Source organism: Lepidochelys olivacea, assembly GCF_965140295.1.
Source record: "Lepidochelys olivacea isolate rLepOli2 genome assembly, chromosome: 18".
NCBI lineage: Eukaryota > Metazoa > Chordata > Testudines > Cheloniidae > Lepidochelys > Lepidochelys olivacea.
The window spans coordinates 13724050-13751149 of NC_140428.1; the positions used below are offsets into that span (position 1 = coordinate 13724050).

The 27100-nt window shown below is 48.1% G+C and overlaps 1 protein-coding gene across 1 annotated transcript in view; it reads left to right on the plus strand.

Moving 5' to 3' along the window:
* The window catches only part of LOC311532695 (protein-arginine deiminase type-3-like), a 42586-nt gene that overhangs the window by 3624 nt on the left and 11862 nt on the right, over positions 1–27100 (plus strand). Inside the window, exons 2-7 of the mRNA XM_084651384.1 lie at positions 13000–13180; positions 14192–14264; positions 15172–15233; positions 16319–16436; positions 17619–17744; positions 26364–26542. Coding sequence (XP_084507510.1) covers positions 13000–13180; positions 14192–14264; positions 15172–15233; positions 16319–16436; positions 17619–17744; positions 26364–26542 — 739 coding nt within the window. The remainder of the gene's footprint in view (positions 1–12999; positions 13181–14191; positions 14265–15171; positions 15234–16318; positions 16437–17618; positions 17745–26363; positions 26543–27100) is intronic.

The following is a 27100-nucleotide window of genomic DNA, read 5'->3' on the forward strand; positions in this document are numbered from 1 at the left end:
TGCTTAACAGTCTGCCCTGAGTTGGCACTCATGCTGTCTGGAGCCACTCCAGACAGCTTGACAGTCACTGTTTCAAATCCAGTCAAAGAAGATTAGAAGTTGTTAGTATGGGTAACATGCTGGCTAAGTGTGTTGTCTTCCTCCAGTGCCTGATTCATAGAGATAAAAGCCTTCTACTGCTACCACATAGTGGAAGTACTCCTTTAGGTCACATGGCAGAGACCAGTGTCTTGGAGCTAAAGAAGTGGGGTTCAGTCTCCACAGACACCCTTTTGGGTGGGGGGATCATTACACATCTGATGGCTGTTTGGTAGCCTATTTGAATTGAGCACAGTTCATAGGAGACAGGTGTCTGTCAACACTGGCACCCTTGTTCGTTTTCTCAGTGGAAGGGCCAGGGACTGAATGGCCTATGGTCACTGAACTCAGTCTCCTCTTGTCCTTAGGAAGGGTCTCCCCAGGACAGTGCTGATGCATGTTGGCAGGGCAGCGTACGGGAAGTTCACCCCATTGCGGCCTGAGATGCATCTGCTCTGGGAACCAATCCACTCCTGCTTTCCTTCCCCATTCTCATCCTGCAGCCAATCTTGTTGGACCACAATCCAGTCCCCGACCTTCATCATCGCCATCATGTATATTACAGTAGCCCCTAGCGGGCCCAGTTGAGACTGGGGCCCCTCTGAAGGGAATGCACTCACCACGACAGGGCCTCTATGGGGCCAAGCATGGCATAGTGTCTTTTTCCCCATCCTGTGCCCCCTGCTGACGGTCTCTCTGGTCCTCTGCCTCTTCCCACGATTGGGCCCTCCAGTCATGTCATAGTTTCGTCCACTCCTTCTGGAGTAACAAAGTCCCACCAACAGAACTTCACTGTTGTTATATCAGGTCTCTGGTCCCAATTCTGGGCCCTGTGGTCCTTGTGCGCCCTATGCTCAGGGGTTCCAGTCATCCTTTGTCCCCTTGTTCAGCCTGTGTCACCATCTCAGTGGCTGGTAGGGAAATGCAGGCCCTCACACTACACCAGGTTCCAGCTTGGGGATCTTATAACCAGTTGCCCAGGTCTGCTCAGTCCTATACGTTGCTGCTACTTCCTTGGGCTTCTTCCTACTCAGCCTCTCTCAGGTCTTCTCCCCACAACCTCTGTGGGCTCACCTGGCTCTCACGACCCCAAATTAAAGCAAAATCTTGAACCCACTGCCACCCTCCTCGGGCTTGGCCTTTCATGCCTTCCTTCACTGAGCACCTCCCTGGCCCTCCCTGGAGGCCTAGATCCTGCCCTTTTATCAGGGCTTATTGCTGGAGCCTGTTCCACGCCTAGCAGCTGCTTCGTCTCTCCTGGCCTCTTGCCAGACTTCCCTACTCAGGATACAGTCCCAGGGCCTACTCCTCCCCGGGCTTTCTCCTCACACATTCTCTCAGGCCAACTGATCATGTCGGCAAGAGCAAATGGGACAAATGCCCACTATTGTCAAAAAAGTCCAGACAAGGCTTAAAAAAGGGACTGTCCTGGCCAAAACGGGACATACGGTCACCATAATCCTGCCCCAAATTGTTTACAGTCTCAATAGTCAAAGGATTATGCTCCCCTACCTTTACAGCTGGGGAAAGTGACACACAGTGAGAAATACATGACTTGCCTAAGGCCACACATGGGGTCGGTGACAGAGCCAGAAATGGAAGCCGGATCTTCTATATCTCAGTCCTGGGGCCTGAAACATAAACTAACTTTTAAATCCCAACGAGACTCTGTAAAATCAGGCACTCACTTGATTTCCTGTCTCCTCCAAGCCTGCCGTAATGGCTCCTCTTCACTGAGACTGCAGCATACACTCTGTGAAAGACCCTGCTGGGAGAGCAGTGTGCTTCCTGCATTCTCTCCCCAACCCTCCATATGAACAACTTTCAATCTGCTCTTCCTAGAGCTACTTGGCCCCTCTGTTTCCATCCCTCTTCTGGCAGCAGCATCCCCCTGGTTCTGTTGTGGTCACAGGGCCTATCTATTTACCCTCACAGTGAGCTCAACTGTCAAAAGTCAGTGTAAGGTCATAAGATGTCACAATCACCTCCTACAACAGATGGGGATGGGGAAAGGGAGACAGACTGGATTGGTCCAAACAAAAAGGCCGATTGCTACAACTTTAGGACTGTGTTAGGATCAAGTCTGGTAAACAAGAAAAGTGTGAAACCAAAAATCAGTGAACCAAATGTGGTGTGTTGGAAACGAGGCCTAAATGGTGGACCAGATAATGAGGGGATGGGCCACTCCGCCCACCACTCCCTCTGTGGGACTTTCAGAAAAGAGACATTGGGAGAGAAATTGGCTAGTGGAGCAAGCTTCACCATCATGCCTGCCTCCCCCACCATCTCCTGGGACCTTTGTCATCCTGATCCTGAGAGATGTCCTGACTGGACTGGACCAGAGAGAGGGACCCAGATGACATGGCTACCTCCACCAGCTCCAGCTGAATTCCAAACACCACCTGGGATGAAACAGGATCAAACTTTAACAACAGCAACACTTCCAGCCCATCTCAGCTAACTTCTCTTTTGCCCCAAAGGACAGCGATTAGCGTTTCTGATATTAGCTGAGAGACTGTCTAACAAGGGGTTTTTCTTCTAAAAACTCCCTCCAGCTCAAGGAAAGGGAACAAGGGATGTTGTTAAAAAGAAAGGTTTATTTAATACAGTACATTTCAGATGCTTTAACTGTCCTTTTCCTATATCTTTAATAAAGGGTTGAAAGGATTTCTAATCATAGATTAGATTAGATTAGATTTTGGGGGGAGGGATAGCTCAGTGGTTTGAGCATTGGCCTGCTAAACCCAGGGTTGTGAGTTCAATCCTTGAGGGGGCCATTGAGGGGACAAAAATTAGGGATCGGTCCTGCTTTGAGCAGGGGGTTGGACTAGATGACCTCTTGAGGTCCCTTCCAACTGGGATATTCTACTACTGTGATTCTAATAGTGTGTTTGCCGTGGTACTAAGCAGACCGAGGCCTCTGTGCACTAAACTCCGAACCTTGTTTAATGCTGCTTAATGTTGGACAGTGACTGGATGATGTTAACGCCTTTGGCCCATATAGTCCATCTAAATAAATACATCTCCTCCACAGGCTGTCCAGTTGCTCAGGCTCATGGCTTCCTCAAAGCTCTTTATGTTACATGCTGCAGATGCGAATTCCCTTCAGGCAGCTATTTGGACTTAAATGCAGAAGGGGAGCCCTGCCTGTGTTAGGGGAAGAGAGGGCAAAGTGTTAGTCTCTAAGGTGCCACCAGTACTCCTTCTCAAAGTGTTTGAGTTGCTCTTGTGTTTCCTTTTCCCTGTGCTATCTCACGGTTGTACAGCAGGGAAGTAGATGGGCTAATAGTTTTATAGTTGGCTCAGAGAATGGCTTGGAGTGTCACTGATGCACACCATAAATTTAGAGCTCAGGCTGTCCTTGGAATCAGAGGAAGGGAGAGAAGCTTCACTGTTCTGTAACTGCATCCGGTAGCTTGGTGGACCAGCCACCACCAGGCCTTCAGGAAGGGGGAACGGGGGGCAGTTCTGGGTGTGACTGGCAAGTGGCAGGATTGCCAAACTGAAGAAATCAAGCACCAGGTGATGTGGAATGCCCTCAATTAGAGCTGAGTGAATCATTGTTTTTTTCTGTTCAGTGACCCAACTGAAAAATCCCAGATGCAAGCTGTTGGAGTTTCAAACTGAAACAGAACTCTTTTCTTGGTTTGTTTTTCTTGCTGAAACAAAACAACTGAAAAAATACTTTGTTTGGGTAGAAGGAAACATTTTGAAATGCTGGTTTTGAAGTGACACCTCAATTAGAAAATGTCAATTCAAAAGGACCCGGCTTCTTTAAAAACAAAACGAATTGCAAAACCATTCAAAAGAACCTGGTTTATTTCAAAGCAAAATGGCAAAACGGTTCGTTCAGAAAATGCTGACATGAAAATGGCTCAGAAACCAGATATCAAAGATTAAGAATCCCCAGTGTATTTTTTCTCTTTCATGATTTTTATGAGTTTTGGGGGCTAACTCATTAGTTTTTAAGCACTTGGGGTTGGCAACACTGCACTATGGCGCCTTTGCTAGATGCAGCATGTCCCAAACAAGAACAGGGAACTTCCTGGAAAATACCCACAGGTAGAGGCTAAGGGTGGTAGCTGCATTCCTTGCCTGCCAGACTTGACTACATCCCTGACAGACCCACCTCACATCTTGGCTCTCCTGTCTTTAATCATCTTTGTGCCCCGCCTATTGTGAGTCTTCGTAACAGTTAATACCCCAGTCTCTGGGGCTGGGGCTGCACGGTGGGGAAAGCTTTGCTAATCCTTATCTACATAGGCAGCAACATACTGGTCACAGATTTTTGTGATGTGATCTCTTGTTTGTTCGGTGCTTGGTGACTAACACTTGGCTGTTCCCTCTGTGTCAGCTGGAAAAACAGTGGACTGACATGAGTTTGTCATGAGTTCTCAACCACGGAACCAACCGTCCTCGCTAATCATAGGATACCAGAGTTGGAAGGGACCTCAGGAGGTCATCTAGTCCAACCCCCTGCTCAAAGCAGGACCAATCCCCAACTAAATCATCCCAGCCAGGGCTTTGACAAGCCGGGTCTTAAAAACCTCTAAGGGTGGAGATTCCACCCCATCCCTAATTGAGCAGCATGAATTGGCACGATGAAGTAGCTGTGTTCAGCCAGGCTTTTCCTCAAGTGATAATCCTTATAACAAGGAGGCAGTCCCTCCTCCAAACTCTCCTTTGCTGCGATGCCCACAAAAAACTGGACAATGGTTAGGCCACTGCTGTGCGGGGACCACTGCCAACATGCTGACCAGTGCTGTCTCAGCGTTTCCTTGTACTCCCCCGTCTGTTTGTATCCGTCTGCTGGTTTGTAAGCCCCTGGGGGCAGAGACCATCTTTTTGTTCGGGATTTATCCAGTGCCAGGTGCAACTGGGTCCCGGTCCGTGACTGGGGCTCTTCAGGGCTATGGTAACCCAAGTCATAAATAATAAAAGGTGAAGGAAACAGCCTCTCAGGTTGGGACTTGGCTCAGGGCTATGAGCTTTGGGAACGGATTTGGACCTTCCCAAGGCACCCCCCAGCTCTGCGCCAGATAAGGGGAAAGCTGAGCTGGGTTTAATCCCTTGTTTGTTGGGAACCAGGTAGGGCTACTGGCCATTGTCACCTCATGCAGAGGGTCACCAATGACTGGGGCACTTTCTGCTGAGGTGAGGAGGACGTGCTGGGAGAACTGCCTTTGGAATGCCTGTCTCCTTCCTGACCCTGCACTGCCAAAAGGCAGCACAAGTCAGAGCCTGCCAGCAAGCAGGCAGGTTCCTCCATCCATGAAGGACGGCTGGGATAAACTTGTTCTTTCTGCTTTACGGATTAGCAGGAAATCTTAACTCCACCTGTTTGGCAACAGCTTGTTTCCTGGGTCTGCTTCTGGCCAGGTGTGACTAATTCAAAATGATCAGGACTAATGACTAAAGGGGGGAGGGGTAGCTCAGTGGTTTGAGCATTGGCCTGCTAAACCCAGGTTTGTGAGTTCAATCCTTGAGGGGGCCATTTAGGGATCTGGGGCAAAAACTGGGGATTGGTCCTGTTTTGAGCAGGGGGTTGGACTAGATGATCTCCTGAGGTCCCTTCCAACCCTGATATTCTATTCTATTCTATAATGACAGGTGTCAGAGTAACGGCCGTGTTAGTCTGTATTCGCAAAAAGAAAAGGAGTACTTGTGGCACCTTAGAGACTAACCAATTTATTTGAGCATAAGCTTTCGTGAGCTACAGCTCACTTCATCGGATGCTTATGTGGAAAGTGTAGAAGATCTTTTTATATACACACAAAGCATGAAAAAATACCTCCTCCCACCCCACTCTCCTGCTGGTAATAGCTTATCTAAAGTGATCACTCTCCTTACAATGTGTATGATAATCAAGTTGGGCCATTTCCAGCACAAATCCCAGAAGTCACCTACTACAGGACAGGCCTAACAAAGAAAATAACAGAACGCCACTAGCCGTCACCTTCAGCCCCCAACTAAAACCCCTCCAACGCATTATTAAGGATCTACAACCTATCCTGAAGGATGACCCAACACTCTCACAAATCTTGGGAGACAGGCCAGTCCTTGCCTACAGACAGCCCCCCAACCTGAAGCAAATACTCACCAGCAACCACATACCACACAACAGAACCACTAACCCAGGAACCTATCCTTGCAACAAAGCCTGTTGCCAACTGTGCCCACATATCTATTCAGGGGACACCATGACAGGGCCTAATAACATCAGCCACACTATCAGAGGCTCGTTCACCTGCACATCCACCAATGTGATATATGCCATCATGTGCCAGCAATGCCCCTCTGCCATGTACATTGGTCAAACTGGACAGTCTCTACGTAAAAGAATAAGAGAGTAAAAGAGAGTGGTCACTTTAAATAAGCTATTACCAGCAGGAGAGTGGGTTTGTGGGGGGGGATGGGGGGGGCGGTGAGAAAACCTGGATTTGTGCTGGAAATGGCCCAACTTGATTATCATACACATTGTAAGGAGAGTGAACACTTTAAATAAGCTATTACCAGCAGGAGAGTGGGGTGGGAGGAGGTATTTTTTCATGCTTTGTGTGTATATAAAAAGATCATGTACACTTTCCACCGTATGCATCCGATGAAGTGAGCTGTAGCTCACGAAAGTTTATGCTCAAATAAATTGGTTAGTCTCTACAGTGCCACAAGTCCTCCTATTCTATTCTATGTTTTCTCTTGAAGAGGTTTGCATGGCTGCCACAGGAAGGATCCTCACCCTAACCACAGAGACCGTGACTCATGGGAGTTAACAGGAAAGGTGGATGCTGAATGACAAGCTAGGGCTCCCAATTGTGACCGGTGTCCTCTGCTCCTGATGGCTCCAAGGGGCCATTCTGCTGTCACTGGTTAGGAAGGGGGTTGAAAACATGCGTCTGAATGATTGAATTGAATGCATGGACTGGATTGTCTCCGGTCAACCAGAAGTGCTCTGCTTTATGGCATGCCTTCAAGTCACCAGGGCCTGATGAAATACACCCTAGAATACTCAAGAAACTGACTGAGGAGATATCTGAGCCATTAGTGATTATCTCTGAAAAGTCATGGAAGACAGGAGAGACTCCAGAGGACTGGGAAAGGGCAAATATTCTCTTTTTTATAGATGGCACTATAAGGACAACCCAGGGAATTACAGACCAGTCAGCTTAATTACAGTACCTGGAAAGATAATGGAGCAAATAATTAAGCAATCATTTTGCAAACACCTAGAAGATAATAAGTTGATAAATAATAGTCAGCATGGATTTGTCAAAAACAAATAGTATCACACCCAACCTAATAGCTTCCTTTGACAGGGTAATAAGCCTTGTGGATGGGGGAAGCAGTAGACGTGGTATATCTTGACTTTAGTAAAGCTTTTGATACTGTCTGGCGTAACCTTCCCATAAACAAACTAGAGAAATACAACCTAGATGGAGCTACTACAAGGTGGGTGCATAACTGGTTGGAAAATCATTCCCAGAGAGTAGTTTATCAGTGGTTCACAGTCATACTGGAAGGGCATAACAAGTGGGGTCCCACAGGGATCAGTTCTGGGTCTGGTTCTGTTCAATATTTTTTATCAATGATTTAGATAATGGCATAGAGAGAGTACACTTACAAAGTTTGCAGATGATAGCAGGCTGGGAGGGGTTGCAAGTGCTTTGGAGGATAGGATTAAAATTCAAAATGATCTGGACAAACTGGAGAAATGGTCTGAAGTAAATAGGATGAAATTCAATAAGGACAAATGCAAAGTACTCCACTTAGGAAGGAACAATCAGTTGCATACATACAAAATGGGAAAGGACTGTGTAGGAAGGAGTACTGCGGAAAGGGATCTGGGGGTCATAGTGGGTCACAAGCTAAATATAAGTCAACAGTTTAACAAGGTTGCAAAAAAAAGCAAACATTATTCTGGGATGTATTAGCAGGAGTGTTGCAAGCAAGACACGAGAAGTAATTCCTCCACTCTACTCTCCGCTGATTAGGCCTCAACTGGAATATTGTGTCCAGTTCTGGGTGCCACATTTCAGGAAAAGATGTGGACCAAACTGGAGAAAGTCCAGAGAAGAGCAACAAAAATGATTAAAGGTCTAGAAAACATGACCTAAGAGGGAAGATGGAAAAAACTGGGTTTGTTTACTCTGGAGAAAAGAAAACTGAGAGGGGACATGATAACAGTTTTCAAGTATCTAGAAGGTTGTTACAAGGAGGAGGGAGAAAAATTGTTCTCGTTAACCTCTGAGGACAGGACAAGAAGCAACGGGCTTAAATTGCAGTGAGGGCGGTTTAGGTTGGACATTAGGAAAAACTTCCTGCCAGAGTGGTGAAGCACTGGAATAAATTGTCTAGGGAAGTTGTGGAATCTCCATCATTGGAGATTTTTAAGAGCAGGTCAGACAAACACCAGTCAGGGATGGTCTAGATAATACTTAGTCCTGCCAGGAGTGCAGGGGACTGGACTAGATGACTTCTCGAGGTCCCTTCCAATTCTACGATATGTGAAATATTCAGCAAGCTTTTTGTGGTCCCAGGTTCAATTCCTTTCTCTGCCACAGACTTCCTGTGTAATCATGGGCAAGTCACTTAGGGGATCATTTTTAAAGTGCCTAAGTCTCTTAGACTCTGATGCAGAGCTGGGCAAATAACTGATTTTCGGTGCATTGGCAGTTCTGAAAAAAAAAATGGTTGAAGTCGAACGGCATCTGAAATGTTTCAGATTTTTCCTTGAATTGAAAAAGTTCATTGCAGGCTTGTTCCAGAGCAGGGATTTGGAATGTGGGTCTCCCACGTCCTAGGTGAGTGCCCTAATCACTGAGCAATCTCCTACCACCATTACCGCCTCCTTCACCTTGTCTGGCCACTTTGTGAATGGCTCAAGCTAGTCATGTCAAATTTGTCAATGCTTTCCAGTTGACCAAATCTTAATTTTTCCTCAAATAACTATTTGTCCCAGCTTTACTGGGAGATATTTGTCTCAGATTTATTCCTAGGTCCTGGTGATTTTTAATGAGACTTAGGCTCCTAAACCACTTAGGCACTTTTTGGTCTCCCTAAGCCTCAGTGTCTCTGAGACCCTTAATCTCTCTGTGCCTCAGTTCCACATCTGTACATTAAAGTCTGAGATGCTTACCAGATGGTGATGTCAGCCATAGAAATCCCTTAGATTGATAAAGACCCATGTATTCCTACACGCACCCTTACACACCCCAGTCCTCTAACCCTGCTCAGGAAACCACCACATGGAATAAGGCATTTACAGAGCATAAGAAAGCATTGCTAATTCCAACCACAAGGAAAGGTATCGGTGGGAGTAGCGGGTTTATAGGAAGATTTAGTACCACTCTCCAATGTGGTATTACCAAAGTCTATTCCTATAACCTGCCACAACTGTACCCAGAGAAATGGGGAATGAACTTGTCAAAAGTTAGGGCAACTGCACCTCTAATCCCCCTTTGAGGTCCCTCGAGGGCACCCACTCCTGGCTCCTCAGCCATCATCTTTCTTGGGTAGAGACCAGTGTCTCTCTTCCTCCTAATTGGGCTTTTTCCAGGCTGCAGAGTTCCCTGTCTATACCATGATATCCCCAGCAAGCCAGATTGCTTTAAATGAGCCAGCGTCTGCACTTCGCTTTCTCTTAGCCCTGGTCTGCACTGCGGGGGGGGGGGGGGCGAAATCGATCAAAGTTACACAACTTCAGCTATGTGAATAACGTAGTTGAAGTTGACGTACTTAGATCGACTTACCGTGGTGTCTTCACCGTGGTGAGTTGACTGCTGCTGCTCCCCCATCAACTCTGCCTGATCCTCTCGTGGTTCTGGAGTACAGGAGTCGAAGGGAGAGCACTCGGGAGTCGATTTATTGCGGGTAGACTAGACGCAATAAATCGACCCCTGCTGGATCGATCGCTGCCCACCGATCCGGCGGGTATAAGTAAGCACCTTTATTTTTAAGGTGAAAGCATTACAGAGAAAACCTATTAAGATAATAAAGATCCTGCAAATGTGCTAATAAGCCTACCAAAGATCACCCCCCAACTCCGGCAGGGGCTCTGGTAGGAGGCAGTCCTTCAAACTCCACCACATGGGGTGGTTACAAGTTCATAACAGCCTTAGCTCAGAATTAACACCACCATGAATAGCTCAGGCTATGTCCAAACTACAAATCACTTTGGTGCAACTTACATCGCTCAGGGGTGTGAATAATAAATGCTCCTGAGTGACGTAAGTTACACTGACTAAGCGTCAGTGTAGACAGCGCCATGGCAGTTGGAGAGCTTCTCCTGCTGACATAGCTACCACCTCATGTGAAGGCAGGAGTTATGAAGCCAATGGTAGAGCTCTCTCTTGTCTGCTTAGAGTGTCTTCACCAGAAGCATTACCATCAGTGCAGCTTGCGCTGCTGCAAATGATGTAGTGGAGACATAGTGTTAATCTTTCCTTTATACAGCTTGGGCCCTTGACCTTGAGATTCCAAGAACAGGCAATCACCAGACAATGATCTCCTTCTCAGGACACAACTTCCAAAGGCTGGGTTTTTGCATAACCAGAGGTAGGAATTTGCATTCAACTCCCTGTAGAGATTCCCCAGGCAAACCACTTGACACTATTTGTCCCCAGAGCCCATTGGTATCTGGCACGTTGTTCATTACAGTACTTTGAAGTTCATAACACTTCCCAGGATTCAAGCCCCCTCTGCCTTCTACGGAGAGGCTACATACAATCCCAACCCACAATAATACATAAACCACACGTAAAAATACATTGAATGCAATAGACCCCAAACACACAAACTTAATTCAGTAAGGTTTCCTAAGACTATTGCAGGAAATTGCCACGTCTGTCACAGAGATGATTGGTAAAGTCTCCAAGTATTTTTCTTCGGGTGTAAATGAACTGGCTGATCCCTACCTAAAGCTTTAGCAAAGCTTTTGACACGGTCTCCCACAGTATTCTTGCCAGTAAGTTAAAGAAGTATGGGCTGGATGAATGGACTATAAGGTGGATAGAAAGCTGGCTAGATTGTTGGGCTCAACGGGTAGTGATCAATGGCTCCATGTCTAGTTGGCAGCTGGTATCAAGCGGTGTGCCCTAAGGGTCGGTCCTCAGGCCGGTTTTGTTCAATATCTTCATTAATGATCTGGAGGATGGCGTGGATTGCACCCTCAGCAAATTTGCAGATGACACTAAACTCAGAGGAGAGGTAGATACACTGGAGGGTAGGGATAGGATACAGAGGGACCTAGACAAATTAGAGGATTGGGCCAAAAGAAATCTGATGAAGTTCAACAAGGACAAGTGCAGAGTCCTGCACTTAGGGCAGAAGAATCTCATGCGCCACTACAGACTAGGAACCGAATGGCTCAGCAGCAGTTCTGCAGAAAAGGACCTAGGGGTTACAGTGGACGAGAAGCTGGATATGAGTCAACAGTGTGCCCTTGTTGCAAAGAAGGCCAATGGCATTTTGGGGTGTATAAGTAGGGGCATTGCCAGCAGATCGAGGGACATGATCGTTCCCCTCTATTTGACACTGGTGAGGCCTCATCAGGAGTACTGTGTCCAGTTCTGGACCCCACATTACAAGAAGGATGTGGAAAAATTGGAAAGAGTCCAGCGGAGAGCAACAAAAACAATTAGGGGGCTGGAGCACATGACTTATGAGGAGAGGCTGAGGGAACTGGGATTGTTTAGTCTGCGGAAGAGAAGAATGAGGGGGGATTTGATTGCTGCTTTCAACTACCTGAAAGGGGGTTCCAAAGATGATGGATCTAGACTGTTCTCAGTGGGAGCAGATGACAGAAGGAGTAATGGTCTCAAGTTGCAGTGTGGGAAGTTTAGGTTGGATATTAGGAAAAACATTTTCACTAGGAGGGTGGTGAAGCACTGGAATGCGTTACCTAGGGAGGTGGTGGAATCTCCTTCCTTAGAGGTTTTTAAGGTCAGGCTTGACAAAGCCCTGGCTGGGGTGATTTCATTGGGGATTGGTCCTGCTTTGAGCAGGGGTTTGGACTAGATGACCTCCTGAGGTCCCTTCCAACCCTGAGATTCTATGATACCACCCATTCCCCCCGCACCCAGTTGTGTGTCAAAAACTTGATCTAAATTGAGGAAATATTACATGAGTGAATATGTGTAAATAGTTAATGGTTCTCATGGATATGTAGCATAGTCTCAGGGTTTTGTAGGCCTAGTAAGACTACTTGTGCACTGTAAACCAGTGGCTCTCAACCTTTCCTGACTACTGTACCCCTTTTAGGAGTCTGATTTGTCTTGCGTACCCCTAAAGTTTCACTTCACTTAAAAACTACTTGCTGATAAAATCAGACATCAAAATACAAAAGTGTCCCAGCTACACGATTACGGAAGAGTTGCTGATTTTCTCATTTTTAACCATATAATTATAAAATAAACCAATTGGAATATAAATATTGTATTCACATTTCAGTGTATGGTATATCGAACAGTATAAACAAATCGTGGTATGAAATTTGCATTGACTTCACCAGTGCTTTTTATGTTGTCTGTTGTAAAACTAGGCAAATATCTAGATGAGTTGTACCCTTGGAAGATTTCTGTGTACGCCCAAGGGTACATGTGCCCCTGGTTGAGAACTGCTGCTGTAATCAGTTTCCTTTGTGCAGCTTTTGACACCAGATCTCAGCTGTACCTGCCCACCCCAAAATACTGAATGAAATCTGCTCACCTACAGCAGGTCTTCTCCATCATGGAGTACAGGACTCCCGCAGTTTACGTCATAAGCTTCCATGGGTGCCACTTACCTCACCCACAGGAATCCCCTCACCTTAGAACAGGAGCGGTCACATGACCACTGTCTGGCTCTGTGGCGTCTTTACGGAGCTGAAGTCGGGAGCAGACAGGATTTCCAGCTGCAACAGTAACTGAATGTGCTCCTCTGCCTCAGATCAGCCCCGAAGGATGCCACGTCGTTCGATGTCCGTGGCACCCCTGGTGTTGACATCTATATTGTCCACAACCCTGAGGTTGCCAAGGTACCAACGTGCGTGCCCAGATGGCCCCTGGATGCCGGGGTGGAGGTGGTGGTGACTATGAAGGCGCCAAGCAATGCTGTCAATGATAACAAGGTGAGCTGGTCATGGAGGGGGAGAAGCACCCTTGGAAAAAACGATGTCAAACTTCCACAAGCGCAGGAGCAAAGAGCTGTTACTTGGGACTTGGACCAGGCAAAAGGGTGTTTGAAGTTGGACAACAGACACTGTGCCTTGGCTGGTGAGATGTCTGCTTGCTAAGGGTGCCCACGTCCTGGGCATTAGAATGAGCGGGGTATCCCATGAATCCCTGGGCGATGCGTTCCCATTTGGGGCTTTTGTCACCTCACAGACTGAGAGAACAGCCCAGTTGTAAAACCGCTTCATTTCAGCAGCCGGGACCTGTTGCTTTGGTTTTACTTGCTGATGGGTTGTTTATTATTTAGACTCCTTATCCTATTGTGCATTTCCATGAGGGAGCAATACGACTCTAATCTGCATTAGGGTTTGCATTACAGTAGCACCCACAGGCCGCCTTGTCCTAGGTGCTGTACAAACACAGTGAGAGGCCGTCCCTGCCCAGAAGAGCTGCCTAAATTAGTGGTTTTCAAACTTTTTTTTCATTTGAAGACCCCTCAAAAATGTTGAATGGAGGTGCGGACCCCTTTGGAAATCTTAGACATCGTCTGCCGACCCCCAAGGGTCCGTGGACCACAGGTTGAAAACCCCTGGTCTAAATGGAGAAGACAGACAGTGGGATAGTATAATCCTCATTTCACAGATGGGGAACAGGGACATAGAGAGAATAAGGGACTTGCCTGACGGCACAGAGCCACAAATTGAGCCCAGAACTCCTGAGTCCTGGCCTAGGTCCCAAGCCACATGACTATCCTCTTTGTCTTAAACTAATGAATTTTAATGAAGGAGTCATCTGCACAGCACTCCCAGTTGCTCCCAGCGTAGAGAGCGGAAGACCACGTGCAAGACTCGCACTCTGGTCTCATCCGTGGCAGCATTATGTCCCCAGGCAGTATCTGTTTTACTCTTAGCTTTGCTACAGGCGATGGTGTCCTGAAAATAGTCGTGCTGATCGTGGTGTCTTTGCAGGTTAGGATTTCATACTATGGGCAAGATGGGGGGCCTCCTATGCACACAGCCATGCTCTACCTTACCTGTGTTGGTAAGTAGAACCGAAGAATCCACCTGTTCAATAAACTCAGCCCCAAAATGCCGCTCCCTTCACTGGGTAGGAGGGTGGGAGGACACGTTTTCTAGGTTGGCTTCTGGGTACACTGGCAAAAATATCGGTGGGGGAAGGTGGAAGAGGGGCACAGAAATTTCAATTTTTCAGGAGAAATTCAAAAGCCAAAATATTTCTATTTGGAAATGCTGCAACAGTGACTCATGGGAGTTATAGTTTGGGTGCCTTATGCTCCCATTCTCTTCTGTAGGCTAGGATCCCCAGTCAAACTACATCTCCCAAGAAGCACCACTGTCTCCCCCTTGGCTGGTGCACTATGGCTGGCGCTGGCAATGGTGCATCCTGGGAGATGTAGTTCAGCCAGGAGACTGGACCACAGGGGATCATGGGGATAAGAGGCACTTGGACTACAACTCCAATAAGGCACCATGGCAGCATTCCCACAGTTTCAAAATATTTCAGTTTTTGGGTGTTCTGTTTTTCAACTAAAAAAAAATCAAAATGTTCTGTGGAAAGCAAATGCTTTTCATGAATACTTTCATTTAGTCAAAGACAGTTTTGATGGAAAATTTTCAAGCAGCCCTGCTTAGAGGGACAGGCTAGCTGATCTGAGCCCCATGTAATGGAGACCGGTTCCCTTGTAGCTCACTCCTCTCCCCATTGAGCTGTGTTCAGTTCAGTCCAGGCCTTGTCTTGCCCTGAGGCTATGGGGGCTGCACACTTTTAAAGAAGCCTATAATGGCACATACCCACCGAAGGATCCCCCTCTATCTCCGCTTTTGGTACTGAAGATCCCAAGCTTGGCTAGAACATGGTCGAGTCCAGTTCATTGATTCTCAGAGCCCTCCAGCCTGATGGGTTCTCTTCTTCTCTTGTGCCATTGCAGACATCTCCCTGGATGCGGATACAACTCGCAGTGGGGCGGTGAAGAGGAAAACAACAGATATGGTAAGAATGATTCATCTTTGTACCCAAGGAATAAGGGAGACCAGTAGGCTGAGTAAATCCTGAGCTGAACATCCCAGAGCTCCCCAGCAGAGTATCAAGTGTAAAGGAGACATGGTTTATCTAGTACTGTGGTCTGCAGCCTAGAGCACCAGCTACAGTAGCATTAATTAAGGGTTTGTCTACATGGGGATGCTCAGGAAAATTAATCTGAATTAATTAAAGGTGTGAAGTTCAAGTGGATTAGTTAAATGGCATTAAACCCCTGTGTGAACATGCTCATTCAGAATTAAAGTGGCTTTAATTCAATTTATTAATTCACTTTGGAAATTAATTAAACTGAATTAAGGCTACTTTAATTCTGGAGAAGAGCTTCCACAAAGGGGTTTAATGCATTTAACTAATTGATTTAAAATTCACACCTTTAGTTAATTTGGATTAATTTTCCTGAGTGTCCCTGTGTAGACAAGCCCTAAGTGATTTTATTTTTTTTTGTTGGAAAATGTCAGTTCATCAAAACAGAAACTTTTCACAGGAAAGGGTCAGTTTTGACAAATTTTTTGACTTGGAAAAAACTCTGAGAAGTTTGGAAATTGTTAATCTTTGGTTTTGACATTTCCAAGATAAAAACATGTTTTGTTTTCTGGGTTTCATGTAGAAATTCAAGCTAATTATAGTAAAAATAGTAACCAAAATGTTTCTAAATGACTGAAGTGTTTCAATTGACACAAAATTTGTTGATCTCTCAGAAATGTTCCTGGGATGGGAAGACAGTCCTCCACCCAGCTGTATCAGTAGGACCCTGGCTCCCAGTCCTATGCTCAAACCACACCACTTGCCTTACAACAGTGTATGTGTGTGAGTGGCTGGAACCTGGAAGCTCATATATTTCTGAGTTGGGAATGAGTAACATGGAGAACAGCTGGGAGGGAAACACTTTCCATAGGGGCTAGTGCAATAGGAAGCAGCTATGTCACATGCCTGTCCTCTCGGCTTTTATTACTGTAGTAGTGAAAAGAATTGGGTTCCAGCTCTCTGGTCTTGTTCCTCGTTTCCGTACCAAGCCTGTCTGTGTCTTGCCTCTGCAGAGAGAGTGGACGTGGGGCCCAGATGGGCAAGGAGCTATCCTGCTAGTGAACTGTGATAGGGATGACCCAAAGTCCTCGGATATGGACAACATGGATTTCTGTGTGCGATCGTATGCAGGTACTGACTGGGAATGGATCACTGCTTTTGGAATGGGCATTAATCAGATGATGCAGAATGTTTGAAATTCCAGCCAGGTCAGGCCAGAATGCAAGATGTTAGCTGAGTCCTAAGAAGAAACTACACCTATATAAAAGGGAGTAGTGAGAGTATGAACACTGGGCACTAACCCAAGGAGCGGTTCATGGGCTCCACTCATCAGAGCTGGGCCTGGATTTTCATGGCCCCCATCCATGAATTGCTACCAGTAGAGCTGTAAAACATGTACTCTGGAAAATGCCCAGATCGTCCACTATAACCGCCGCTTATCAGGATGTCTCACTTATTCCGAACACGGCTCCAGGCACATCCAAGGGATCTCAGTGATACCATAAGATCTGCAAAAATGTTTGCCAAGTGGCTGTATTAGAAGTGTAACCCTCTAACTGAGCCATGTGACTGCCAGACTACTGGTTGGGCAGTGAGACAGCTCCAGCTTAGGCCAATTTTCAAACCATAGCTGGTCTACTTTCTCGGGAAGTCTAGATGTTGGGTGCCTCTTATGGAAGAACATGTTCAAGATATCCAGGGGGTTTATTTTACATTGTGATACTACTAACCTTAAGGTGCAAGTCTCTTGGAAATAAGCCTGTTGAACGGAATAGCCAAGGGGGCATATATCTCCTTCTCTCTCTTGGGTACCCAACCACTTTTAGTTTTGATTTTTGGAGGGTCATCTTTGAGTCTCCAATGCTAAACAAGAGACACCTGGATTGACAATAGAGCTTACAGTCTTCCCTAACCCACACCTGAAAAAAGGAACACAATGGAAACCGATAGGGTGGACAAAGCACAGGGGTCCCGTGTTCCGATGCTCTAACCTCATAGCTTCATAATGAGCTGCATCTTCCTCCTTTAGGACCAGCCCAAAAGTGGTTTCCCCATCCCTTCTTGATACAATTGAGATATATATACAGTGGTCCTATCAGACATAGCGTTACCTGAGTTTCTGTAGAGGGATCACATGCACTATGGACCAGATCCTCCCCCGGTGTACATTGGCCTACATCCAGTGACATTGGTGGGGCTAGGCTGATAGGCAGTAGCTGAACGTTAGGTTCCAGAGACGTGATGATCCAAATCTGAAAGCAGCTGCTTGAATAAGCCCCACTCTTTTCTCTTTTGGTCTCCTCTTACCCTCAGACCTTCAGGACATGTCCTGTATGATCTTGAGAACTCAAGGCCCTGATGCAATCTTTGATGACCACAAGCTGGTTCTTCACGTTTCCGTGTCAGACGCATACAAAGTGGGAGTTTTCCACGCTCGGGGTGAGTATCTGGCCTTCTGGCTGCTGCGGGCTTGGAATCACAGCTCTTGGCCAAGGCATTCTGAGAGTGTCTAGAATTGTCTCTGCCTTTGCGCCGCTGTGTTACACTGCAGTCGTGCATGCCATGATAACCTATTATGGTGGGAGCTGGTACTTCAACAGTCTGCTACACAGCAAGTGGAAGTTGGTAGTAAAAATTGGCTGGAATATTGAATCCATCCGAGGACCTGCTCCTGCTCCCTGTGAAGCCCGTGGGAGCTTTGCCACTGACTTCAAGGGGGGTGGGATCAAGTTCTAAATCTGCCCTTCAATTAGCTGTTCTCTAGCTGTTCCCTCTCAGGAAGGCTGCTCTCTGCATCCACGTCCATTTACCTCCACCCTTTCACCCCGGTCTCGCAAATACTTCCACACATGGCATGCTGCTGGCCTGGCTCCCCAGCTCAGGGAAGACCAACGACAGGCCCCAAAGCTGGCCCGGCCCTTCCTGAAGGACACAGTTTTATTCTTTAGGCACAAACCCCGCAGCACACCAAAACAAAGCTATTCCGCCAGCCAAAGCAGGCTTCAGTGGCTTTTCCCCTGTTGTCTTCCTTCCTACTCCAGGGCCTGCCAGCATCCCTCCTGCAGTGCTCAGGCCTGGACAGGACAAGGAATCTCCTGCCCACTTCCCAGCTGGGTCTGCTCACCCCACTCCCTGTTTGCTCCATCCCCAAACAGGGCTGAGGGTGGGGGGATCCCAGGGCGCCAGCCCTTAAAGAGGCAGACCACCCTATTACACACAGGCTCAGCTCTAAGCGAGTGAGTACTTCCATTGACTCAAGTGGACCTATTCAGGTGCTTTAACTTGTGCCTGGATATTTGCACAGTTGGGGTTTTCTATTGTATTGTTTGAGAAACAGTGGGCTAGCCCTGGACTGGGGGAACTCACAGGCCCTCTTTGCACTCCAGGGCACTCCTGAGCAGCACTGGAGGCTCATGGCCAGAGTGCAGTGCTGTAATTGTACTGTATCACAATGATGATACAGGAGCGGGCAGAGTTAAGGGTGTCTGGTTGACCTTAACTGTTGCACTTCTCTGCTTTTTTATTGAGTACTTCTCCGTGCCACCTTAACATCCTTCCAGTGCGACATCCTAGTGTAATCAAGTGTCACTGCTGCCCATTATGGATGTCCGGGCCAGCTTTTGTCCTGGCACCACCCCTGCTAGTGTGCCAGATGCCCCACAGCTGAGGCAAGTGCCACAAGTGATTCAGCTGCCGAGTCTCTGTGCGCCTTCACACCTGGGGGCCTCCAATGTGTGCTCTGCCAACTACCCCTAACACCACCCTCCTTCCAGGGCCACTCAGAGCCCCACCCTTCCCAACATGCAAGTGCCCTCCTGCCAGTGTCTTCCCCAGCTGGAAGAAGTGACTCACTTCCACCAGATCCAACACATGCTTCTGTTGACCTGTTCCCATGATCCACCACATGCCCGCTACTGACCTGCTCCAAGTAGATCCAGCACAGTGGGTGTTTGTTTTATGGAACAGTATCTTAACTTGGGGAAGATCTGAATTATAAGTGTTTAGTGCACTGGGGTTAGGGCAGTGGAAGTGAAGATGTGATATCAGCTACCAATGCAGTGAAAAGGAGAGTATTGCCCAAATAAGTTACTGAGACCAGACATCCCAGAGAGACATGACCAGTTCCAGAACAGGGGCAGCAAGTAAATGCAGAGTGTCTGCTGGGCTCTCCTAAAGGATGTTAAAACCTAGTTTCTGGGGAAGGACAGAGGTGCTGTGTTCGAGGGACAGGGCAGTGCACCTGGAGACTGACTGCTTCTGCTTCTTTTCCAATTTGGGAAATGAAAATCCAGAGAGTCCCATGGGGCTCCTGGGGGTCAGTGAGGAGCAAACATCAGATGCGCAGGGGGAATTCAAGTACGTGGATGAGCGGGGTGGCTGGCTGGCAGGATCAGAGTGGAAGCAATTCCTTTGATGGCTTTCAAAGGCAGAGAGAGAATTTCACCCATTTCTAAGTGGTACTGGGCTCCAGGCAAAGAACGACACAGTTTGTGGGAGAGTTAGAGGTAACTGACTTGACTGCCCTACCTCACTCTTAAAAACTCTGCAAGGACATGGTGAGGGTTCGAGAGAAGGCGATTCTGTTTGGTGCTTGAGGCTGATGTGTGTAGAGCATAGGCTTGGCAGAATCTGATTTCTATAATTTCAACCAATAATATTGATTTACATTTTTACAGTGGCTGGGAATTGTGGCAGTGGGGGGCTGTCAAACAATTACTGAGTGACAGCAGACACTGAGACTCAAAGAGTCAAAGCTTCATAAACCTTTCAACCACAAATTTTTCAACATCACAGGTCACAATATAGAAAGTAAATATCCTTAAAATCAACAATGCTGACCCGTTTTTCCTAGCCGTTCGCTAGTCCATTTGTAACAAGCGTAATTCAAAAGCCTAAATCCCTGGAGTTTGACTCTAATATAGTCTTATGTAGCATTTTTCCTCACTTTGCCAATCTGTAAATTTCAATTATTGTCGGTGAAAATATTTAGTTGTTGGTTTGCATGTGTACGGTGAAATCGACCTTTACCGATAAAAATCGAACCTTTCCAAGCCTGCTTATGGAGCCAAATGTAGGTCAAACTAATTCCAAACCAGAACTGAATGTTAGGGTCCTTTGCCAGGACTTGCCTGTGCAAGGCCCCTTTGTGGCCCAACTTACCTGGCCATTGGATCGCCAAGTATGGGTCTCCCCCTCTTGTGGTGTCTGATGCAGTCGTGCTTTAGCCCGCTGGCTAAGGAAGGCTCAAGTCCCACCCCTTCCGGGTACTGAAGTCCCCAAAATAAGAGAAAAATAAGAATTCAAAATAGGATTGGCCGATGAGTCTTTGGCACTGTTTAGGGCCTGTGTTCAAACCAGTCTCCCTGGGTCCAGCCGTCCCATCCGCAAGCTGTCCCAGACTCCAGGCTCTAACCAGGGTTCCCTCACCGGGGTGGGTCTTAGAGCTCTGTCTCCTTCCTGGTCAGCCCCAAACTGAGCTGGGCCATCCCCTTTTAACTCCCCTGTCCATGTGTGATGCCTGCTGCCAGTGTCGCTGGACAAGGGCCAATTGGGTCCACAGGCCTCATGCACCCCCTTCTGGTCAGTGCCCCCCCATCACGGCTCCTAGAGCCTCACCTGGGCTCTGAAAAAGACTGCCTGGTTCTCAAACCTGCCGAGCTGCCCGATGATTTCAATGAAAGCTGCTGGATGCTTAGCACTTTTGAAAACGAGAGCACGTCTGGAGGAGTCCAAATGTAGATTTAGGGATGCAGGCTCCTTTTTCTGAAAGTCTTTGCCATACACTAAGGATATGTCTACACTATGAAATAGGTCGAATTTATAAGTCAATTTTTAGAAAGCGATTTTATACAGTCGATTGTGTGCGTCCCCACTAAGCGCATTAAGTCGGCGGAGTGCGTCCACAGTCCCAAGGCTAGTGTTGACTTTCGGAGCAGTGCACTGTGGGTAGCTATCCCACAGTTCCCACAGTCTCTGCTGCCCATTGGAATTCTGGGTTGAGCTCCCAATGCCTGATGGGGCAAAAACATTGTCGCGGGTGGTTTTGGGTACATGTCATCAGTCGCCCCTCCCTCCGTGAAAGCAACGGCAGACAATCGTTTCGCGCCTTTTTTCCATGCGGGCGCCATACTGCTTTCAGCAGACAGTGCAGTAGGTCTGGAAACTGTCATCATCGAACGACCGCTTCCGTTGCCACTCTGCTCTCCTGGTGGTCTCGCAGGTCCTCTATATGACCGTTGTCATCTGCTGCAACTCTGCTCAGCTGCTCTTGTCTTGCCACACCACGGCAAGCGTGAAGCCCACTCAGCTGTTGTGTCCTGGCAGCAGACGGTGCAGTAGATCTGCAAAACTGGTCATCCAACCACCGCTTCCCCTGCAACTCTGCTTTCCTGCAGACGCCATACCATGGCAAGCATGGAGCCCGCTCAGATCACCGCGGCTGTTATGAGCATTGTAAACACCTCGTGCACCATCATGCAGTACATACGCAGAACCAGAACCTGCAAAAGCAGGTAAGGAGGCGACTGCAGCGCGGTGACAAGAGTGATGAGGACATGGACACAGACTTCTCTCAAAGCACAGGCCCCGGCACTTTGGCCATCCTGGTGGCAATGGGGCAGGCTCATGCCATGGAACGCCGATTCTGGGCCCGGGACACTCCCACCAGACTGGTGGGACCGCATAGTGTTGCAGGTCTGGGGTGATTCCCAGTGGCTGCGAAACTTTCGCATGCGTAAGGACACTTTCACAGAACTTTGACTTGCTTTCGCCCGCCCTGAAGCGCAAGAATACCAAGATGAGAGCAGCCCTCACAGTTCACAAGTGAGTGGTGATAGCCCTCTGGAAGCTTGCAATGCCAGACAGCTACCGGTCAGTCGGGAATCAATTTGGAGTGGGCAAATCTACTGTGGGGGCTGCTGTGATCCAAGTAGCCAACACAATCACTGAGCTGCTGCTATCAAGGGTACTGACTCTGGGAAATGTGCAGGTTATAGTGGATGGCTTTGCTGCAATGGGATTCCCTAACCGTGGTGAGGTGATAGACGGAACCCATATCCCTATCTTGGGACCAGATCACCAAGGCAGCCAGTACATAAACCGCAAGGGGTACTTTTCAGTGGTGCTGCAAGCACTGGTGGATCACAAGGGACATTTCACCAACATCAACGTGGGATGGCCGGGAAAGGTACATGATGTTCGCATCTTCAGGAACTCTGGTCTGTATGAACAGCTGCAGCAAGGGACTTACTTTCCAGAACAGAAAATAACCGTTGTGATGCCTATAGTTATCCTTGGGGACCCAACCTACCCCTTAATGCCATGGCTCATGAAGCCATACACAGGCACCCTGGACAGTAGTCAGGAGCTGTTCAACTATAGGCTGAGCAAGTGCATAATGGTGGTAGAAGGTGCATTTGGACGTTTAAAAGTGCGCTGGCGCAGTTTACTGACTTGGTTAGACCTCAGTGAAACCAATATTCCCACTGTTATTACTGCTTGCTGTGCGCTCCACAATATTTGTGAGAGTAAGGGGGAGACGTTTATGGTGAGGTGGGAAGTTGAGGCAAATCTCCTGGCTGCTGATTACACACAGCCAGACACCAGGGCGGTTAGAAGAGCACAGGAGGGCACGCTGAGCATCAGAGAAGCTTTGAAAACCAGTGTCATGGCTGACTAGGCTATGGTGTGACAGTTCTGTTTGTTTCTCCTTGATGAAAACCCGCCCCCTTGGTTCACTCTACTTCCCTGTAAGCCATCCGCCCTCCCTTCCCCCTGTTCAATCACCGCTTGCAGAGGCAATAAAGTCATTGTTTCAAATTCATGCATTCTTTATTAATTCATCACACAAATGGGAGGATAACTGCCAAGGTAGTCTGGGAGGGAAGCACCACGTGGTGTGGGGGAGGAGGGAAGGACAAGGCCACACTGCACTTCAAAACTTATTGAATGCCAGCCTTCTGTTGCTTGGGTAGTCCTCTGGGGTGGAGTGGTTGGGTGCCTGGAAGGCCTCCCCCCCCCACGTTCTTGGGCATCTGGGTGAGGAGGATATGGAACTTGGGGAGGAGGGTGGTTGGTTATACAGGGGCTGCAGCGGCAGTCTGTGCCTTTCCTGCACCTCAACCATACGCCGGAGCATATCAGTGTGATCCTCCAGTAGCCTCAGCATTGCATCCTGCCTCCTTTCATCATGCTGCCGCCACCTGTCCTGTTGCTCCAGCCATCTGTCCTCATGTTCATTTTGTGCTGTCCTGGACTCTGCCGTTGTCTGCATCCACGCATTCTGCTGGGCTCTTTCAGTTTGGGAGGACTGCATGAGCTCATAGAACATTTCATTGCGAGTGCATTTTTTTTCACCTTCTTATCTGCGCTAGCCTCTGGGACGGAGATGCTAGTGGCAGCGTTGAAACATTTGCAGCTGCGGGAGGAAAAAAGGGGAGAGTAAAATTGAGAAAGACACGCTGGCTACTTAAAAGGAGGGGCTGATGTTTTCAGGTTAACGTGCAGCACAAACCCAACTAACCCCCTCCCCCCCCACAATTCTCTGGGATGATCGCTTCACCCCTCCCCCCACCACGTGGCTAACAGCGGGGATGATTTATTTTCAGCCACAGGCAACAGCCCAGCAGGAACGGCCACCTCTGAATGTCCCCTTAATAAAATTCCCCTATTTCAACCAGGTGACCATGAATGATATCACTCTTCTGAGGATAACACAGAGAGATAAAGAACAGATGTTGCTTGAATGCCAGTAAACACCGGGACCACACGCTGCCAGGCTTTCTGATGCAATGATGCCAGACTATGTGTTACTGGCCTGCCGTGGTAAAGTGGAGGATGCAATAAGGCTGCCCTTCCCAGAAACTTTTTGTAAAGGCTTTGGGAGTACCTCTAGGCGAGCTTCATTGAGATGTCCCTGGAGGATTTCCGCTTCATCCCCAGACATGTTAACAGACTTTTCCAGTAGCTGTACTGGCCATGAATGCATCGCAAGTCTTCAGGGCAAATTAATCATTAAACACGCTTGCTTTTAAACTGTGTGTTATATTTACAAAGGTACACTCACCAGAGGTGCCTTCTCTGCCTTCAAGATCTGGGAGCCCGAGTTGGGAAGGTATTGGCTCCAGGGTGATAAACAGTTCCTGGCTGTCAGGGGGAACAGTTTCTCTGCTGCCTGGTGTGCACTATCTTCAACCTCCTCCTCCTCATCATCTTCCTTGTCCCCAAAATCCTCATCCCTGTTGCTTGAGACTCCCTTGCAGGAATCCACATACAGGTGTGGGGTAATTGTAGGGGCACCCCCTAGAATGGCATGCAGCTCATCATAGAAGCAGCATGTCTGGGGCTCTGACCCCGAGCAGCTGTTTGCCTCTCTGGTTTTTTGGTAGGCTTGCCTGAGCTCCTTAAGTTTCACGCGGCACTGCTGCGGGTCCCTGTGATTGCCTCTGTCCTTCATGCCCTTGGAGATTTTTTTCAAATATTTTGGCATTTTGTCTTTTGGAACAGAGTTCTGATAGCACGGATTTGTCTCCCCATACAGTGATCAGATCCAGTACCTCCTGTTCGGTCTATGCTGGAGCTCTTTTGTGATTCTGGGACTCCATGGTCACCTCTGCTGATGAGATCTGCATGGTCACCTGTGCTGATCAGCTTGCCATGGTGGCCAAACAGGAAATGAAATTCAAAAGTTTGCAGGGCTTTTCCTGTCTACCTGGCCAGTGCATCCGAGTTGAGAGTGCTGTCCAGAGTGGTCACAATGGAGCACTCTGGGATAGCTCCCGGAGGCCAATACCATTGAATTGTGTCCACACTACCTGAAATTTGACCCAGCAATGTCGATTTCAGCGCTAATCCCCTCATCAGGGAGGAGTACAGAAATCGATTTTAAGAACCTATTAAGTGGACAAAAATGGCTTCGTTGTGTCGACGGGTGCAGGGTTAAATTGATCTAATGCTGCTAAATTCGACCTAAACTCATAGTGTAAACCAGGGCTAAGATTAGCTGGGATTAGCCTCTCTGCAGCTGGGAGCATCAGTTACTTGGGTGGACCCAATATGGGTATATTTAAGTGATGCTTCTTAAATATTGTCAGTAAGCTCCTAGGTGCAACCGCACCCCCGTGCAGTGTAAATGGATAAAATGATCAAAACTGGGGCTGCCCCGGATTCTGCTGTAATAATGGAGTGCGAGGAGATAGCAGGTTAGCAAATCAATGGTGAATAAACCCCTCCAATCTGTCTTGCTGTTCGTAGGGTCACACTATTCATTGTGAACATTCAGTGACTTCTAAGATGTTTTTGAAACCCTTCACCCATCCTGAAAGTTTCATGAATTCAGAGCTGAAATGCACTGCCCACTGTTTGTCATTAGCTAGGCTCCTATGTTCTATGTTTGGTTCTCAAATCCATCACCTGAAAACTACTCATCCAACCAAATACATTGGGCAGCTGATGGGGCTGGTTCACACCTGAAATCCCAAGGCTACCATTGACTGGATGCTCTCTGACTAGCTCTAAAAGATTATGAAGCTGCTTTCAGGGCTTTGGGTAACATCACCTCTAACCCCCGGCCTTTCCTCTTGTAAATTCCAGTCCAAACTAGAGATTGATGCAGAGCCAGCAAGACCGCATCCAGGCCTGTAAAGCACCTCTCATGAGATTGAAGTAATCAGACTTTAAGTCCACTCGCTCTGGTCTTTTCTATCATGAAAATTGGCCCCAGTTGCTAGCATTGGTGTATTTGCATCAGTGTAGGCTGCAATTTACACTGGTGGATTTAACTCCTGCGAGGAAATTGGTCCACTGGTGCAAATCATGGCTTCGCCCATCTCCATGAGGGGTTTGCACTGGTGCAGCCACAATGCTGGGGCTAATTCTCCATGTAGACAAGGCCCTACACACACAGCATGCAAGGTCTAGTCCAATCGTCCAACAATGCACTTCCTGTCATGTCTGGAAGCTTGATCCCCAGGAGCTGGGAACAGGTGAGCTACCTCTGCTAGCTCCATTGTACTCAGTGTGGTTCCCCCGACATATCACTATACTTCTCTACATTCGTAGGTGATGACGTTCTCCACCAGTATGAGCACGTGCTGGGGTCAGATGAGCTCTCCTACATAGTGGATCGTCCCAGCGGACAAGAACAGGACACCTTCTACGTGGAGGGATTTGCCTTCCCGGACGCTGACTTCTCAGGGCTGGTGTCCTTCCATGTCACGCTGCTGGACGCCCCAGTTGAGGTACAGTAAGCCGCTGCGCTCACTTGGCCTGCGCCTATCTGGGCTGGAGAGAACGAAAGCTCTGCAGAGCGGCTTCTCTAGCGGGGGTGCTGCCAGTCCACCATGCCCCTTGGTGGCTCAGCAGCAGCAAGGACTGAGCCGTGGCCCGCTTGATCTTAAAGCCTGAGCTCTATGCTGGAGCATAGGTTCAGCCATGGCAGGCCTGTCAACTGCTGCACGTGGCATGACCACCACCGGAGGAAGCCAGAGCACCGCACAGCCTGGGTGTAGGAGATCCAGTCATGGGGACTGACGGGCTCGTGTCCCCCTCCCCTGCGCTGGACGTTTTGGTCATGGAGTGGTTCAGCTTTGGAGTCCTGCCACTGGTGCCAGGCCACTGGCTGCTAGCCTGCGGGATTAGCCTCTGCAGAATCGGTGTCTCTGGTGGGCCACCCAAAGGAAAAGCTGCTTCTAGGCAGGCTTGTTGGAGGATTTGGGGAGAGGGGATGGAAACGGAACAGTATCGGAATAACACATCCCACGGCCCCTAAAACCAGCAGGGCTGGGCGCGGTCTCCAC